Here is a 17,469-nt window from a genome sequence, read left to right on the forward strand (position 1 = left end):
AATCGACATAAAATCATGTGTCCGTCAAACCCGACTATGATACGAATATGCAAGATGGAAGTGAAGCTAAAGTAAGAAGTATGAGCCTTGATGTTCACCCAAATATCCTAGATTCTTTACTATCTTTTTGCTCAATAACTGATTATTTTAATCTAAAAGAATATATTTCGATAATCTTTTGATCAACGTAAAATTCTTTGGAAACAAAATTTTACACTCAAAAGATCAAGAGAAAAGGAGAGAAGTAAAATATTCCATAAGTAAGAGCTAAAAATTAACAAATGTGATTATGAGTAATTTTAAATAGATAAATAAATAATTACTTCAACTCGTCTAAGTTGGTTCATGTAACCATGATGAACAAATGGGATTCAGCAAATACGGAATTCGAATTCCAGCATTTACTATCCTTTACCCTATCCCTGAAAGCCTCCTCCTCTATACAATATTTTTCTCTTTTCCAAACAAAACAAAACAAAACAAAACCTTAAAGAGTCGAGGTGTGCCGATGGTGAAAACTAAAACAGTTCACTGCACAAGATTTTCCCAACTTTCCTTCATGCAAAACACAAACAAAGCCTATACGAGATTTATAGCCTACTCTTTTTCAATTTAAGGATATCCCCCGTCATTATATGCAAAACAACGGTACTGTTATTTAAGCATCGGAATATTATATAAGGCGACATGTTGGGTGCAAGCACTATACCTTATACCGTCCTTTTCGGATCACGAGCAGTTGCAAGATGGTCCTGTGAAACCGAAACCAGATTCAAGATCAACCGAGGTGTCATCAAACATTAAATGACACGTACCGTGAATCACAAGACAAACAAAAGATAGGATTAAGAAGAAGCTAAAGGCTCAAACATTTTGATTCTCCCTCATTCTAACGTAGGATCTCATAAATTTTGACACATCATGGAACTCTGACTTCAAGAGTATAAACTTACCACTGTGATGTGGAAATTCATGTAAAGACTAAATTAAATAGCATATGCTAGAACTTAAACTCACCGAATAAAATCAAATGCCATGGTGTCCTCTTTCATTGAGCTATGTATCATTGAACTAGGCATTTGAGTTGTAAAATTTGGCTGGAATATATCAGGCAGAGGTGATCCTCCGTTGGATCCACTGGAAACATTATTGATGCCATCGTTTTTTGCATTATAATTACCAAAGTGTTGTAAGTTAGACATTGTTGCAAGTAATTGCTGCTGAGCAATGAAACTCCCCATAGCACCATAATTCATAGCTTGAGAAGAAAAGGCAGATTTCATCATTATTCCGGGGGGAACGGTATAAGGCGCGTTTCCTAAAGGAAACACCATATTTGCATTCATCCCAGCGGCTTGAGAACCATGGATACCACTCAAAGCATCATTAGAAGCTTGATTGCTAGAATGATTGTTGATACTGGAAAATAGATTTTCAGGGTGTGCCTCAGAAGAGATTTCTTTCTGCTTAGAATTAGATGAATTCTCATTCACCGACAAGTCAGCCATTACACCACCATCATTATTATTATTTTGATTCTCTGGCGGAGCTTCGGAAGTGGTTCAAAAGATATCAATTACTTCAGATTTTTTTATTTGCAGCCATATAATTATCTTCGACAACTGATTTGTCATTTATAGTTATCCAAGAGAAGAGATCATCCGCATTTTCTCTACCGTCATCAGTGTCAAAGGATACATCCGCAAAGGGACCATCATCATTTTCCCGTTCCCTGGTGCTGAGACCAGAATCCAGGCTATCTCCTAATAAGTCATCAAAAAGTGGCTTTGCTGTTGGATTAGCTGTCTTTTGATCATGTTTTTTTGTAGAGTTGTCTAGTTCATTATAATCATCCTGATCATCAGTGTCTATCAGGTCAGGCATTTGAACTGGTGTCATCTCTACCTTCAAAGACTTTTCTGAATGACTTGCCAAACCACCGCTCTGTTCCCCATTCAAAAGGTTCAACACCTGTTTACCAAGACCATATATACATTAACCATTCAACTGTAGTATGTACTTCATTAACTCGGAAAAAGCATCCCTACCGTCTCTAAATCAGCATCTAGTGTAAAAAACAAATACTCAGTCCCCATATATTAAGGACCATAACATCAAAAGAAATAAAGATAAAACATAATGATCATACAAAGATCACAAATATAGCAGTTGATGCAGAGGAACCAAAACAAAGGAACTGAAACATAATGTGACAACTGTCAAGAACCAACCGCTAGTATGTCTGAATTTATAAATTTGAACAAAAAGAAAAGAGAAAGTTGTCCACAATAATAATAAAAATCTGAAGGGCATATTTCCGTTTCTGGAATGATGTTTAAAGGAAAAAATGAGGTAGCATCCAAAACTTAATGTAGTAAGACAGCAAATATTTCCTGCATAAATATATATTATTTTAGAAGAAGGAATTAGTACCCTACATCAACTTAGGCATGGATAAATATGCCATCAGTTAAATGCAAGACGTTAATGAAGTGAAAAAAAGAGGGAAAATAAAATTAGTTTTCTAACACGTCATCATGAAACCAAAATACAAATTTTAAAAAGAAAATTTCCTTTATCATGGAACCTCAATGTAAGACCTTAATGAACTCAAGCATGAGTTAAAATGAACTTTCCTTTATTCCAATGACACAAGTTTACTTAATTAATGCTTAATATAGATGCCTTGTAAATCAACCGGGGGGAAAGCATGCACCAAAAACAGTGCTCCATATCAGAGCTTACAATGTAACAAAGATGGTATATTATCTTGCTGTTTAAATGTAAAGCATAGGATTGCACATTTACCTTGTTAGCCTTTTCTCTTAGAGAAGTCTGGGGAGACTCGGAACATCTTGAAACAACATCCATGTTCTCCGTAAAATAAGAAGCCACAACTAGAAAGTGCTCATCTTCCTTTTCCTCAAAATGGACTCAAGCACGCACATGGCTTTCATTCGAACCTGATCATCAGTAATTCTGATTAAGGTTAAAAGATAACCAAAAACACAAATGCTCCACTATACTGTAGTTCTTTTAAAAAAAATCAATATAAAATTATCAGCAACATGCAACATGATCATGTAATCAGAAGAGAGTGTGGTGTGCACAAGAATAGACGTGTGGGTAGATAGCCTAGGTTTGAGCCTATCACCCTCAGTGGGCTTGTCATCTCATGATCAGTACATAGGAGCAAAAAGTTACCTGCCATATTGGCGATTGAAGCTTAGATTCAAGCGCATGACTTAAAGCCGATGCATCAAGCTTCGCAGCCTCCAGAAGGAAAGCCTGAATGACATCTCGAGTAGGCTGTAGACGAACACCACCAGATGTCACTATGGTTTCCAACAATCTCTCTTCACGAGTTTTGGTCTCTGAATGATTTGAGCTAGATTCCCTATTTTTTGTTTCTGCCTTGAATTCACTTACGTCCTGCCCCCAAGGCCCACTAGCAGTATTCTTGGAAACCCCTCGAGTACCATTGGGCAATACAACTGGTTCATACCTATCAGAATTGTCAGTTTCTGTAGTCAAGGATCTTCGAAGCGTAGGACCCTTGTAATTTCCGTTATCATTCTTTCTAAACGAACGACTCTGAGTTAAATTACTAATTCCCTGCTTGATAGTTGCCAATACCAACAACCTCACTGAGAAACGATTTCTTATCACCTGATGGCATTTCGATGCTTGTGTTCCCAAATCCTTGAATTCGTTTGTTATGGTCATCCGCAGGCGAAGGCTTACTGATATTATTTTCCTCGGCAAATACAGCAGAAATAGCCTCATGAGCAGTGTTCCGTACAGCCTTATTGAGTGCATCCCCCTTCAAAGGATCCGGCTCCCCTTTGTAATGAAATAACTGGCGTATGGCCACTGAGTTCCTCTGCATCTCTCTCCTAAACTCCGCACCACACTTTCCCACGACATATTTTATCAACCTCAAAGTCTGCATATCAACATTTTCTATAATTTACCATCAAATGATACACTCGCCCGCACGTAAACATGCAGTAACTCAGAACATTAACTTAGCAATTTGTATATGTGTTTGTGTATATATATATATTATTATACATATGTTGATACTGATACTTAACCACTTGACGAAATTGAGCTAATTTGTTCACTTTTTACTTATTTTTCCAGCATAAGCCAAAACAATTATGAATTATATATATATATATATACATACATGCACATATATTATGATTTACTAGATTTAAGCAAAACAAAACAAATTTCGAAGCGAACTGAATGCCATTACCTTTTGTTTGACGACGGGGCTTTTATGATCGAGTCGTTTCAAGACAAATTCGGAGACCTCTTTCACGATACTAACATGCGACGATCTCAAGAGCTGGCTGATCTCATCTAACTCATTAACGGGCGTTACTTTGTCTTCATCCGAGGTTGCCGCTTCGATCATCCGTGCTCTCCTATACGATTCTACCGCTCGCATGCTGGAATCCATTTCGAACAATTGATATGAAAAGAAAAAAACAAATTAAATTTAATCCGATTGAATTTGAAGAGTTCAAGATTGATCTGTTTGGCTTGATTGAAAACAAATGACAATTCACAATTGTTGATTAATTCCGATTGATTTTGGGATTTTAAGGGCGGAATTTCGAGTGCGATCCAATTATGGTTCGTTTTTCTTAATTTCATTTCTTAGCTTTTAAGAAATAAGCAAAAGAGTTGAAATTCATATCTGAAAACTTGGAAACGATAACAGAGAGAAACAGAGATAGCATAGAACAGAAGACATTTTCTTAACCCACTCGAAATTGTTTTCTTCACGATTAAAAAACTCTATTTTGTTGGTTTAATTTCAGAAAAATCTCCAAACTATAAAAATATTCTATATTGGTCCTTTAATTTCAAAACTTTCTGATTAAGTTTTTCTATCAACTGGAGTAAGTACAAGGCAATATGTGTTTAAATATGACTCTCTACTATTTATCATTGAACTCTCGTGCCCCTAACATTCAGGGTGCTCGAACATGGAATCTCAAGGAAAAACAATAATTATTCTATCATTAAAATCACTTAGTTAGTGTTCTAATTAAGTTTTTAAAAAAGATAATTTCACTGATTTTTTGTTAAAAAATAATTAAAGTATATTAGAAATTATTTAGTTATATAAAATTTTAAAATTAATTTAATTTTTATATTATAATCTTAAAATCAAATTATTTAATAACTCACGTTAAAAGTGAGAGTTCATTTTTCTTTTGATTTTGCGTTGTTGGTCCCTTTTCCTCTTTATTTTTATTGGGTCACGACCTCGTTAATTTCGACGTTAGTTATCGATTATTGGCATTTCATATTTTTATTTTATTTTATTATATTATATTTTTGTTTTTAAAATTTTTAATAGTTCTTATTTTTATGACATATTTTTTTCTATTTTGAGGTCACTTTTTTTTATCTTTTAATTTTTTAATTGTTTGACTTTTATTCTTATTTAATTTTTTTCTTAAGATTAGATTTGACATCGCCATAATTAATTAAAATGATACTTATTTGTTATCATATTAATCTTTCATGATTTAGATTCTTGAATTTGATTTGAATGCACGTTTTGCATTCATTGATATTTTTCTTATATTGCTCGACTCTAATTTATTGTTTATCAATGACCATTCAATCGATTAATTCTCTTTTATATTTCATTTACTGTGATCATATTTGTTTTTATATATCTTTTGTCTATTTTTTAGTTAAACTTTTTAATTTTTTTCTAGTCTGGTTGTTATTGGATTTGAAGTGATTAACTTTTTGTGTTAATAATTATAAAAAGATTTTTTAATTATATATTTAGTTTACGATTATAATTATAAATTTTTATCGTAATTCTAAATTCTTTTTACTTTTAGTAAAATTAATAACTTCTATAAAAAATCACAATGAAAGTATAGTTTCGATGAATATTAAATATAATTTTAATTTTAAAAATATATAATTTGTTTAATTCATTATTTTATTAAATAGATAAAATTGTTATAAGTTAAGTGCATGATTATTAAAGTTAAATATTCTTATTAGTAGATATTGTTATCCATAAATCACTTATAAATTTGTAGTATTTTCATAATAAAATACAATTAAATTAGAGAATATTAACTACTCTTCACGAAAACAAGTAACTCTTTACGAAACTGGCAAAATTGAATCCCCAAACGAAGAATTTGAGGGAAAAGAGAAAATCGAGATGAAGGAGCCGCTGCGTAAAACGAAAGTGGTGATAAGGCATCTGCCGCCGTCAGTTACCCAATCGTTTTTCTTTTCTCAAATCGACGAACGTTTCTGTGATCGCTACAATTGGTCCTCCTTCCGTCTCGGCAAGTCCAGGTTAGGGTTTCTAACATTTAGTTCCCCCAATCTGTAGTACCCCTTTTCTTTGTTTTGTTTCGTTTGTTTTTCGTTTTTTTTTTTTGCATTATGGTTTGTAATTTAGTTCGTAGGGCATCAAATGGAGCAGAGTTTGTGATTGCACTGTTGGATTTTTTATTTATGACGTTGAACGGGGTTTAAAAATTCTTGTTCTTAAGCAGCTGGGGTAAAAGGGTAGGTTGGAATAATTGTAAGTAAAATTTGAAACTAATTTGAGAGCCAAGTTCTTTTTTAATGTATTTGTTTTTCTTAGGAGTATGATCCTCTTAATGGTGATTTACTTCTTTGCTTCATGGAGACCTGCATAAAATTAACAAGAGATTATCATAATTTGCAAACTGTAAATGCTAGTCGTTTTTGAAGGATTGGGGAAGGACATGTGATTTAACTAAGATAAGATGGAAAGTTATAGAAAATGAAGACAGTTTCAAAAGTTTGATTGATAGCTTCTTTTGAACATGATTTTATAGTTATTTTTTTCCTTATACTCCATCTTTTGATCCTCGTGGATCTTTTTTTTCCCTCACTTTGCAGCCATAAACAACAGACTTACTCACGAGCCTACATAAACTTCAAGAGACCTGAAGATGTCTTTGAGTTTGCTGAATTCTTTGACGGGCATGTATTTGTTAATGAGAAGGGTATGTTATGGTTAAATGTGTGATTCTTTATGATGCTTATGAACTACTGAGTACTGACACATTTTTCTTGTTTTAGACAGTTTATATGATTCTTTCTAAATATATGAAATGCAATTGTTGTTTACATTTGTTCAATTTGATTGCAATATGTTAATTTAACTGCCCAAGTTTAATTTACCTGTTGGTCCTTCTATTCTAATTTATCATTTTGATTCCCCTTATTTCAGGTACTCAATTTAAGGCCATTGTTGAATATGCTCCTTCACAGCGTGTACCAAATCCTAGCAATAAAAAGGATGGTCGTGAAGGGACTATTTTCAAAGGTGCATTTTTTTAAATAGGAGTTTATTGTTCGTCATATTATTTAATGGAAGCTTTTTGGACTAACATCGAAGTGTCAGTTATAACTTGTTATCTTGTACTGAATTTTCTTTTTCTTTAATTAACTAGATCCTGATTATCTGGAATTTCTCAAGTTGATTGCAAAACCTGTTGAGAATCTTCCTAGTGCTGAGATTCAGTTGGAGAGAAAAGAAGCTGAACTATCTGGTTAGTTATGATAGAAGGAATGCAAAATTGTGAACTCTATTTATGAGTTTTTGCCACCCTAATATGAATGTGATTGATTCCACTTTATTCTTTTTCAGGTGCTCCAAAGGAAACTCCTGTTGTAACACCACTAATGGAATTTGTGCGTCAGAAGCGAGCTGCCAAAAGTGGAACTCAGGTACTTTACCTTGGAAAAGATCACGTTATATCTTGTTCTTTCCCCTGTTTATATGACATTAAGTCTTTGTGCTTTCAATTTTTCATATACTTATTTTTTTTAACTCATTGAGCTTTCACCTATGTGATCCAACTTTATTAAAATAGGATGGGCATACTGTTGGCAGTATTTGCATGGTTTCCTCTTAAATTTCCACTTGAATTATTAAAATCCAATTTTACCAGTATTGTCCATGAGATGTCTGTCACACATACTGCAGTCAAATATGTTAAGTAATACTTACATGGGTCACTATTTCCTTGGGATCCTTATGTTAAAAATTGTGGCCCGGAAAAGGAGAAAGAAATGAAAATCAATTAATAAGCAGTCCTTCTGTGAACAAATTATAGTTTGTTTTGATGACAGGGGTCAATAACTACAAGAAAGGTTGGCAGAAAAATTACTGCTGCGTCTGCAGGCAAGTCCGGATCAAGTAGCAAGAGCTCTGACAAGAAAAAGGTATCTAAGTCAATATCTTTCTCATTTAGTTATTGCTGGACATTTGAGCATATGGTACTTTGCATGTGGATGTAAACCTTTCAGTACTTCCGAAAAATAGGATCTTTACATTGTGAACTTCTATTATAAAGTCGCCCTACCAGTGAATCAGAGGCCTTTTATTTATACAAGAGCATAGTTTCTACATATCTGGATCGTTTGCTTTATAACTGTGACTCTGTTCGTAGTTGATATTGGTTTTTGCTTTCTTTTTGCATGCAAAGATTAGAAGCACTCGCCTTATTAAGGCACTTGTGGTCTAATAAGATGTCAAAATAGATTGGCTTCTGAAATTTGAAGCACCTTGAAATTTCTTTTGAAATACCTGTTGGGTGCTATCTTTAGGTGAATGCCTGTATGATGCTTTTAATATTTTACAAATCATTGAATCAAATTTGCATGAATGTTTTTGTTCTTAAATATTACATTAATTGCCTCTTTAATATGAAGCAATTTTCAATGATCTTTCCCAATGATCTTGTCTTACACTGAGTGCATGTCCAATCTCTGAAGGTTATAGTTTGTTATTTTATCATTTGACGAAACTTGTTTGATTGGCAGTATAGTTTGTTACACTGAGTGCATGTCCAATCTCTGAAGGTGTATAGTTGTTATATTATCATTTGACGAAACTTGTTTGATTGGCAGTATATTCTAAAAGACAGTGCAAAAGGTGCAAAAAAGTCCAATTTTTTTGTAGCATCCAAGCAAGAGGATCAATCCGTGACTTCTGTCGCAAAAGAAATAAGAGAGAATGGAACTGGTGAGGGTTTAAACAGTCTTAGCAGAGGTTATGATCCACATAGAGTTGTATCAGCATTTACCCAGCTTGTTATTGTTATCTTTGTGAATATTTGCAAGACACAGTTCTAGTGAAAAAGCCAAGTTATATATTGTTTTTCACACAAAAAAATGGCTCATGCTGTTCTAGTGTGTGTTACTGGATTAAATTAATATCAATCTCTTGAGTGTTCAAAGTCGTCTGCAAACATGCATATCTTGTTTTGGTGATAGATTAAGTACCTTAGAATGCAGGTTGTTTTGGTTCTTGGTTTTTCTTTTTTCATTGTGTTTCCTTTCCCATGCTTTTGCTTAATAATAAGTGGTGTTGCAGTCCGCGGCATTGATCGTTCTGTAAGTGGAATTACTTTTTCTGCCGACTCTGGCAAGAAAAAAATCCTTCTCGTGAAACCAAAAGACCGAGAGGCTCCTAATGTAAGATATTTGCCTTTAGTTTGTCTTGTTTCCACTCACTCATGGTGTCCATTGTTATATATTTAAGTTTTATATATATTGGGATGGGTATCATTTTATGTTTGTTTATGGAGTTGAATTTTGAATTGGTTCTTTCAATTTTTCGTATGCAAATTATGTTCCTTTTTTTAATTCTCAGGTGCCAGAGGGTGTGTCTGAACAGCAGGGTGCATTATCTCCTGGAGCAAATACACCTGGTCCAACTGCTTCAGGACAGGGTCAAAGACGCAAGGTTGGTGGAAAGTTAATAAGGAGCATATTTTTGAGAAATGAAGCAGGCCAAAGTCAATCTTCAGAAGCAGTTCAGCCTCAGCAGAAAACTCAAGCTATGAGTCCAGACACAGTCAAAAAACTTCCCCAGCCAACTAATACACGAATGGGTATGAATGGTCATGTTCCTATTGAAATGCCTGCATTGAAATCTGATGGTGATGCAAAAAGAGTTTCAGATAAGTTCATAAAAAATGTGACTTCATGATTCAGGTTCTGGAAGTGAGAAGCATGAAAAACGTACAAGAAATAGAGATGGACCTGATCGTGGTGTATGGGTCCCTCGTGCTGATTTTTCACAATCAAATGAGGAACGTCTGACACCGTTTGTGTTACAATCAGCACAGTCTTCTCGCAGTTCCATGGAAGGTATTAGTGCTTCATAACATGTATATCCTGGTGTCTGCAAGTGTGGATGGATTTGGGATACAGTTCTTATATCAAGTTGTTCTCTTTGAATTTGCAAGAAGTGGGGCAGGCTAATTTACCTCATTTTCTGCCCCTATAATCTTGACAGCTAATGGAAGCATTGGATGTAATATTCCGTTGGAAAAATGTTTTTAGTCTATCCATAATTGATTGATTCAGTACCGTTGTCACGCACAGAGGTACTAGAATATCATATTGATGACCCCATTCACGCAGGTTCCAGTCGGCAATTTGGTCGGGGCCCAGCAGCCCATACTATTAAAGATGATGGATCTGTCATATCAAATGAGGTCAAGCCTTCCAAAAGAGGAGCTCCTACAAGCTCCGGAGCCCATGAGGTGAATGAATTCTATGATGCATCAGCTGCAAAATCTGTCATCTTTTTGTTCACCTTTGGTTTCATGTTTTTTCCCTATTGACTTGCAGAAACAAGTTTGGGTTCAGAAATCATCCTCCTGTTCTTAGAGAATCTAATTTTCCGGTAAGCCTGTTCTGTATCAATTCCATTTAGATTCTATAACTCAAGTCTTTTTCTGGTTCGTTAAACTAAGTCAGACTATTTACAGGGTTTTGAATCACAACCCTTTTGACCCGGTTTCAGGGTTCTCAACTTCCTCCATGTTGCTATGACTTGCATGCGACACATCTATTTGCCTTGTGTTTGCAATAGTTGTATTCTCGAGAATATGTTCTTGATTACTCCTCTACCTGGTACTATATCTTATTGAACGACTGTCAAGAGCAAGCATTGGTGAGCAATTGAATGGTTGCTTGCCTGATCCAAAAATCCGATGTGGTCGACATTGGGAAAAGTGGTGTGACCGGATCTAGCGTATTGCTGATAATCGGTGTTGCTGAAAGGGGAGACTCAACCAGATGATCTTGTGGGTTTCTCTCTTTACTTTTTTGTTTGTGTTTGAATAATGCCGTGCAAAGTGTTATGAAGTTTGCTTGGTCATATCGGTCTTTTTTATATATACGTAACACGTTATTGAAAAAAAGGTGTAGTATTGAAGAAAAAAGTTGTAGATGTTGAAATTCGAACTCCGAACTTATTGGATGATGCGGTGTGAAGTGGTCGTAACTCGTAAGTTCACTCGATTTTTTTTATAACAAAAAGGTTGTACTTGGGAAATTATAAAAGGGTTGTATGGATTCAATATCCTGTGGCTTGCCTTTCACAGGAAGTGGGTTAGGTTGGAAAATCAAATACTTTTGTACTGCTAGTTGATTGCTTTACAAGACCATGCCAATAAATCTAGTAATATGAGATATATAGTTATTCAAAGAGTATGTTTTTATTTGGGAGAAAACATATAATGAGAATTATTATAACAATTATTCCTAAATATATAGTAGAAGATTTTATTATTATTGGGTTAAAGATTTTTCATCTAAATTTGATTTGACTCGTTTTTTTCATTCATAAAACCTAATCTTATTAAACTTGAAACTGATTTTTTAAAAGAAAATCTAATTCTATAAAATCGATTCGGATTAGAATCTACCGTTTTCGAATAATTCAATGATCCCTAATTATGTGTTGACCTATACATATCATGGATGCCCTTAAAGTTGTCGAATTTTCGTTAACATCAACTTTTTGGGGTCATTTGTAAAATATGATAGCTTAATAGCTTTTATGACAGAATAATACTTTAAGGACCAATCTAGAAGTTCAGGTATAATTTGTTACCAATTTACAAATTAAACCTATATGCAATCAATGAGTTGCAAATTGCGAGTGGTGTCCACCTCTCGAAGCTGTTAGCATCAATTGCTGAAACAGAGCAGAGACCAGGAGAAAAATGAAAGAGGCAAACCCCATCTTCTAGACTTCGACAACAAACAAATCTCATCAACTATTGTTTTCTAAAAAGAGGGAGGAAAAATCATATTTTAATCTCATCAAATGATTAGTTTTGGAAGCAATCCATTACCACCCCCAGCACCAGCACCGCGAGAAGATGCATGGATTAATTCTTACCAAAAGTTACTTCCTCACTGGCACTCCGTTTCTCTTTCTCATCAGGTTAGCTCTTTTAATCTTATTTTTCTTAAATTGTTTGTGAAATATTAGTTGTAGACTTGAAGATGAGCAATAAAGGAGATTACCCTATGTTCATTTTCCTTTTAACCGTTCAATTAATGATTTTTTGGGAAAATTTCACGGGAACTTGTTTATTTAACTGAAATCTATCTGGGGAAAATTCTGGGTGGTTTTTAATTTTATTTTGTATGAGAATTTTGAATTTTGGGTATCAAGGTATAGTTTTGCTAATGTTGAATGTAATTGCATTATGATATTGGGAAAAATTTATGGGTAGCACTCTGTTACTGTACTTTTGTGTGAGAATTACAATATGGTAATTCTTTTTGTGTGTGTGAAAATTTTGATTAAGTTGAGCAATTAAAGAGATTACCCTTTGTTAATTTTCCTTTTACTTGTTCAATTAACGATTATTGGCCTTAAGAATCCATGGGAAACTTTTTTTTTAACTTAAATCTAGCTGAGTCTCATTAGTGTTGTAGGTAAGATATTTGTAGAAATAGTTTTGGTCTTTCGGCGCATAGATTACGATTATATAAATTTCAAGGATGGAATTCTTTTTGTAGACTCTTTTATGAACTGTTCTTAATCAATTGTTGCAGCATTCAACGATACTGATATCGATATCTAGAGTTAATCAGTTTGATGCCACTAGATTGGATGTTGAGATGTCAGCTATGTTGAAAGAACAGCTGGTTAAAGTTTTCTCCTTGATGAAGGTATCTTTTTGTTATTGAATCCGTTCATGGTCTATAAAAAAAATGAAGTTGTGCTATGCAATTGTCTGAATTTGTTTCTTTGTTTTGTTGGGGTTAGCCAGGAATGTTATTTCAGTATGAACCTGAACTTGATGCTTTCCTTGAGTTTCTCATTTGGAGGTTCTCAATTTGGGTAGATAAACCTACTCCAGGAATTGCTCTTATGAATCTGAGATACCGAGATGAACGTGCCATGGAAATAAGAGGAAAAGGTAAGAAGGTTTGGACTTATCTTTATTGTGCTACGAATACGATGTTTCTCCGACTCATCATTCTTTTGTGAATGACTGACACATCATCAAACATTAATATGGGATCTGACTCTCCAAGAAGGCAAGAACCCTCCACATTAGGGGTGAGCGTTCGATCAAGTTGAGTAAAAAAATTCAAGTCGAGTTGTTCGAGTTTTTATTTAAATTTAATTATAAATATTTATAATAATGGTATTATTTGATTCCAATTTAAATGGCTTTCTATAATCATACATATATGTTTCTTCATATTTTTTTCATATATGATCTACTTATATCATACAGAGTCGAGGGATTCAACTTAAACTTGGAAACCAATCCACTAATTCCTATTTCGAGTTATATTTTATAACTCGACTTAAACTTGAAATTTTTTCGAGTCGAGTTTATGAAATTATGACTCAAAGTCAATTCAAGCCAAGTCCAGTCGAAAAGATCGGTTTTTCGAGTCGAGTCAAGTTTTGCTCACCCCTATTCCAAATACATAAAAAAACCTAGAAAAAAAACTAAGCATATCATGTACCCGTACCCGACACTCACACATGAGTCTGAGTAACATGACATGTTAGTTTGCCAACCAAATCAGGTACTATTTGGTTGCCATTTATAACTAGTTGCGTTGTTGTTTGTAGTAATTTATGACTGCAATATACCAGTGTTATTAATCAAAACTAAGTTGTCTTTTCTTTGCTCGTATGTTGTTTTATTCTCGTGCAGCCTTATCAATGGCCTTACTTTGTGCTACTCTTATATTTCTGCAGTAAGAACGGGTTTGGAAGGGCCGGGGCTAACTGTTGCTCAGAAGATGTGGTATTGCATTGCCGCGGTTGGTGGTCAGTATATTTGGGCTCGTTTACAGTCATTCTCTGCTTTTCGTCGATGGGGTGATTCTGAGCAGGTGCAGATTCTATGTATCCTTTGTCCCTTTTTATTTTCTTCTTCTTCTTCTTCATGTATTCCCCTGGGAAGAGTTTGGACACAATTTGAAGTGGATTCTCATTTTCCTTCTCCAGAGGCCATTGGCACGGCGAGTTTGGGGTTTAATGCAACGTATCGAAGGGATTTATAAGGCGGCATCATTTGGCAACCTACTCATATTTCTTTACACAGGAAGGTAGGTTTTAAGTATTTAATAACATGTTTATCCGAGTCTCACTGGTGTTAGAGGAAAATATAAAAACATACAAAGGAAAGAAGCAAGAATAACAGGCATAGTGATTTGACTTACAATGTTTCGTATCAAGTTTGCGTATATCATCTTTACAGTCTGAAATTGATTGGTTTGTGTGGTTTTTGGGTTGATATATACTACTGTATTCTATCGAACATGCATGCTTGGTGATTAGGAACTTTTATCTGGTTCGGGAAACCTGTTTTTCTTTGATTACCTTCAGGAATTCACATCGACCCTTTTCATCTCTTCATCTAATGCAGGTATAGAAACCTCATCGAAAGAGCTTTAAGAGCAAGACTTGTCTATGAAACCCCTAATATGAACCGAGCAGTTAGCTTTGAGTACATGAATCGCCAGTTGGTGTGGAATGAGTTTTCGGTAATATTTCCTTTTTAAGCCAGCATCTCAATGTTTGGCTCGAAAACATTTACATGTCCTATTACTTTTGAAATTTACATTGGTAGTTGTTTGTAGGATAGTCTCCACCAGAATAAAGACCGTAGCCGAGGTGCATATTATGCAGAATTTACGGAAAACCTATTCCTCAGCTGTATTGTTAAAATGGCTTTTTATCTCTTATGTTTCGACATGTCTCGGCATAGTAGTATCGTTAAAAGGGCACTGATAGTTTTTCCCAGATTTTCGCCTGTGATGAATGTATTTTCATAGTTGCATTTGCTTTGCTATGACGCAGGAAATGCTGCTGCTGCTTCTCCCACTTCTTAATTCGTTGACGGTCAAAAGTTTTCTTCAGCCGTTCTCGAAGAACAAGTCTTCAGGTTCTGCAGAGGATGATTCTACTTGTCCCATTTGCCGGACAAGTCCGACACTTCCGTATCTCGCCCTTCCTTGTCAGCACAGGTAGGTTAGCTGAACTCTATCCTATTCTCCCGACACCCTTCTAGTATTTGTTGCCGTACTTGATGAACGATTAGCTCAAATATGTACGAATTGAGCCGACCAAAAAAGAAAAAGGAAGATTGAAATATATGCATTTTCATGGTGTTGGATAATTTTCGAGTGTTGCTTGCTTATAAGTTATAATTGATTACAATTTCATATTCACAGGTATTGCTACTACTGCCTACGAACACGATGTGCGGCAGCTCCATCTTTCCGGTGTTCCAGATGCAACGAGCCCGTTGCGGCAATGCAACGGCACGGCAGCATCGTTGGGCATAAAAGTCATAGTAACTTAGTTGAATAAGAGCATTGTATACTAAGAAATCAACACGAACGCCCGTTGTGGGATACGATAAAGTTTTAGAAAACAAAAGCCCTTTGTTCTAAAGCATTAATTCTTTTGGTATGGGTATTATATTTTTTATACATTAAACGGATCATGATTAAATATTCATGTACGATCGTGTTGGACATAACATAATTATGTGATACAAAAATACTCATTACAATGTACAATGAAATACGGCATTTGAATCTTTAAATACATATTATATCTTTAATTAAAATGTACTAAAATGTAATTGAAAAAAAGTTAGCTATCCAATTGTAAAAGGAAAAGAAAGAGTACCACATTATACACAAATGCGAAAGATAGGTACCAAAAGTGATATTTACCCTATTATATATTTATACTACAATTATATATTATATACACTTTACACATACTTAAAGCAGACAAGGAATCCACCTTCCTCTTAACATTGCACTATCCTCCTCTACGTTTACACACACACCTCTCGAGTAACATTATCCTCAATAACGCATCAATGGCCTCTTCGAATTCGAACCATCATCGGCTCGAAAAGAATCAATGCCAGCGTCCTTCTACCACACCCCTTCGCCATCCGAATCGTCTCCCAATCAAAACTATGCTGTTTTCCCCTACTACCACCACTTGAGGGGAATCCAATGGTGAGATCGACGACGTGTATTATACGCAGTTGCTTTTGTGTTGGTATTCTGGCCGTCGGATCCCGAAATTAAGATCGCACGGGTGCACTTAAACCATATGCAAATTCATACTAAGCCCATCGTGACACTAGATATATCTTTGGTGTTGACACTGAAGGTGAGGAATTGGGATGTGTATACCATGGACTTTACCACCCTGGATGTTGCGGTAGGGTATCGAGGGAAGACAGAGCACAGTCAAGTGAGGGCGATGGGGTCGTCGTACGTCAAGGCGGTGCTCGAACTTAACAGGGTCGAGGTGTTTTCCGACATCGTATACATGCTTGGAGACTTTGCCAGAAGAACTATCCCCTCTGATACTGTCACGGAATTCGTAGGCTGGCTTGGTTTTTCCTTCTTGAGGTTCCCTCTGAAGGTAAATGAAACATAAATCTAACCCTTTTTAAATCCCTGGGACTAAAACCATAATTAGACCCTGCAGATGAAATAGGTAAACATATTTATAGGCTGAAATTGCCCGAGTTCTGTCTAATTTAATCCATGAACAGGCAAAAATATCATCCGTCAAAATTGTTACCACTCAGGTAAGGCATTTGAAATATGTTGAAAATTTTTAATGTTTTTTTTCGAAATATTTATATCGACACGTGAACACACGAGCGTGTGTTTTCAAGGGACTTTCTAAATGAAATATATTGGTGACGGACAGATAATCATATTCGAAATTCACAACCGAATAATTGCATGTAGGAATTCCTTGAGGTAAAGGAATTGTTAAGATTTTTGGATTGTTAAATGAAAAGGATAATGAGCTATTGGATCAAAAATACGTTTGTGAATAAATTTAAACAAACATAAATGAACGGATTATCAAATGATCACAAACATGAATGAACTAACAAGTCCTTTATTCATGCTTGTTCATTCACTTAAACAAATAGAAAATCTTGTTCATTTTCATTCATTTAATAAATAAACGAACATAAACAAATTTTCTACCGATGATTTAGTCACGATTCGTTGATCTCTAAAGAAAAACGATGCCAATGATGACAAGAAAATGAAACTCGAAAAAAAAACGAGGCATGATATAAGAATGAAACTCAA

General features: G+C 34.9%; 2 protein-coding genes and 1 pseudogene across 2 annotated transcripts; 2 read left to right on the forward strand and 1 right to left on the reverse strand.

Annotated features, from left to right (window-relative positions):
- Positions 1-1,013: 1,013 nt before the first annotated feature.
- On the reverse strand, positions 1,014-4,492 carry LOC120196028 (annotated as a pseudogene).
- Positions 4,493-6,127: 1,635 nt separating this feature from the next.
- LOC120196097 (regulator of nonsense transcripts UPF3-like) lies at positions 6,128-11,412 on the forward strand. The gene is made up of 13 exons (XM_039197977.1): positions 6,128-6,354; positions 6,931-7,037; positions 7,265-7,360; positions 7,488-7,586; positions 7,685-7,764; positions 8,170-8,262; positions 8,950-9,064; positions 9,416-9,516; positions 9,695-9,935; positions 10,039-10,194; positions 10,471-10,592; positions 10,681-10,735; positions 10,821-11,412. The coding sequence occupies exons 1-12, from the start codon at positions 6,215-6,217 to the stop codon at positions 10,717-10,719; spliced, it is 1,389 nt and encodes a 462-aa protein (XP_039053908.1). The 5' UTR covers positions 6,128-6,214; the 3' UTR covers positions 10,720-10,735; positions 10,821-11,412.
- Positions 11,413-12,064: 652 nt separating this feature from the next.
- Positions 12,065-15,720, forward strand: LOC120196019 (peroxisome biogenesis protein 2-like). Its single transcript, XM_039197926.1, has 8 exons — positions 12,065-12,286; positions 12,907-13,023; positions 13,121-13,274; positions 14,075-14,211; positions 14,327-14,427; positions 14,748-14,865; positions 15,182-15,348; positions 15,556-15,720. Exons 1-8 carry the CDS (start codon positions 12,167-12,169, stop codon positions 15,692-15,694), a joined length of 1,053 nt encoding a protein of 350 aa, XP_039053857.1. The 5' UTR covers positions 12,065-12,166; the 3' UTR covers positions 15,695-15,720.
- The last annotated feature ends 1,749 nt before the right edge of the window (positions 15,721-17,469 follow it).

Source organism: Hibiscus syriacus, unplaced genomic scaffold (assembly GCF_006381635.1).
Source record: "Hibiscus syriacus cultivar Baekdansim isolate YM2019G1 unplaced genomic scaffold, ASM638163v2 tig00117026_pilon, whole genome shotgun sequence".
Taxonomy (NCBI): Eukaryota; Viridiplantae; Streptophyta; class Magnoliopsida; order Malvales; family Malvaceae; genus Hibiscus; species Hibiscus syriacus.

Bases quoted from the DNA above. Each gene is read 5' to 3' on its own strand.
- LOC120196097 (XM_039197977.1), top strand. From the start codon at position 6,215: ATGAAGGAGCCGCTGCGTAAAACGAAAGTGGTGATAAGGCATCTGCCG. The intron at 7,765-8,169 runs GTACTTTACCTT...TTTTGATGACAG, and splicing joins CTGCCAAAAGTGGAACTCAG to GGGTCAATAACTACAAGAAA. The intron at 9,065-9,415 runs GTGAGGGTTTAA...GTGGTGTTGCAG, and splicing joins AATAAGAGAGAATGGAACTG to TCCGCGGCATTGATCGTTCT.
- LOC120196019 (XM_039197926.1), top strand. From the start codon at position 12,167: ATGATTAGTTTTGGAAGCAATCCATTACCACCCCCAGCACCAGCACCG. The intron at 14,212-14,326 runs GTGCAGATTCTA...TTCCTTCTCCAG, and splicing joins GATGGGGTGATTCTGAGCAG to AGGCCATTGGCACGGCGAGT. The intron at 14,866-15,181 runs GTAATATTTCCT...GCTATGACGCAG, and splicing joins TGGTGTGGAATGAGTTTTCG to GAAATGCTGCTGCTGCTTCT.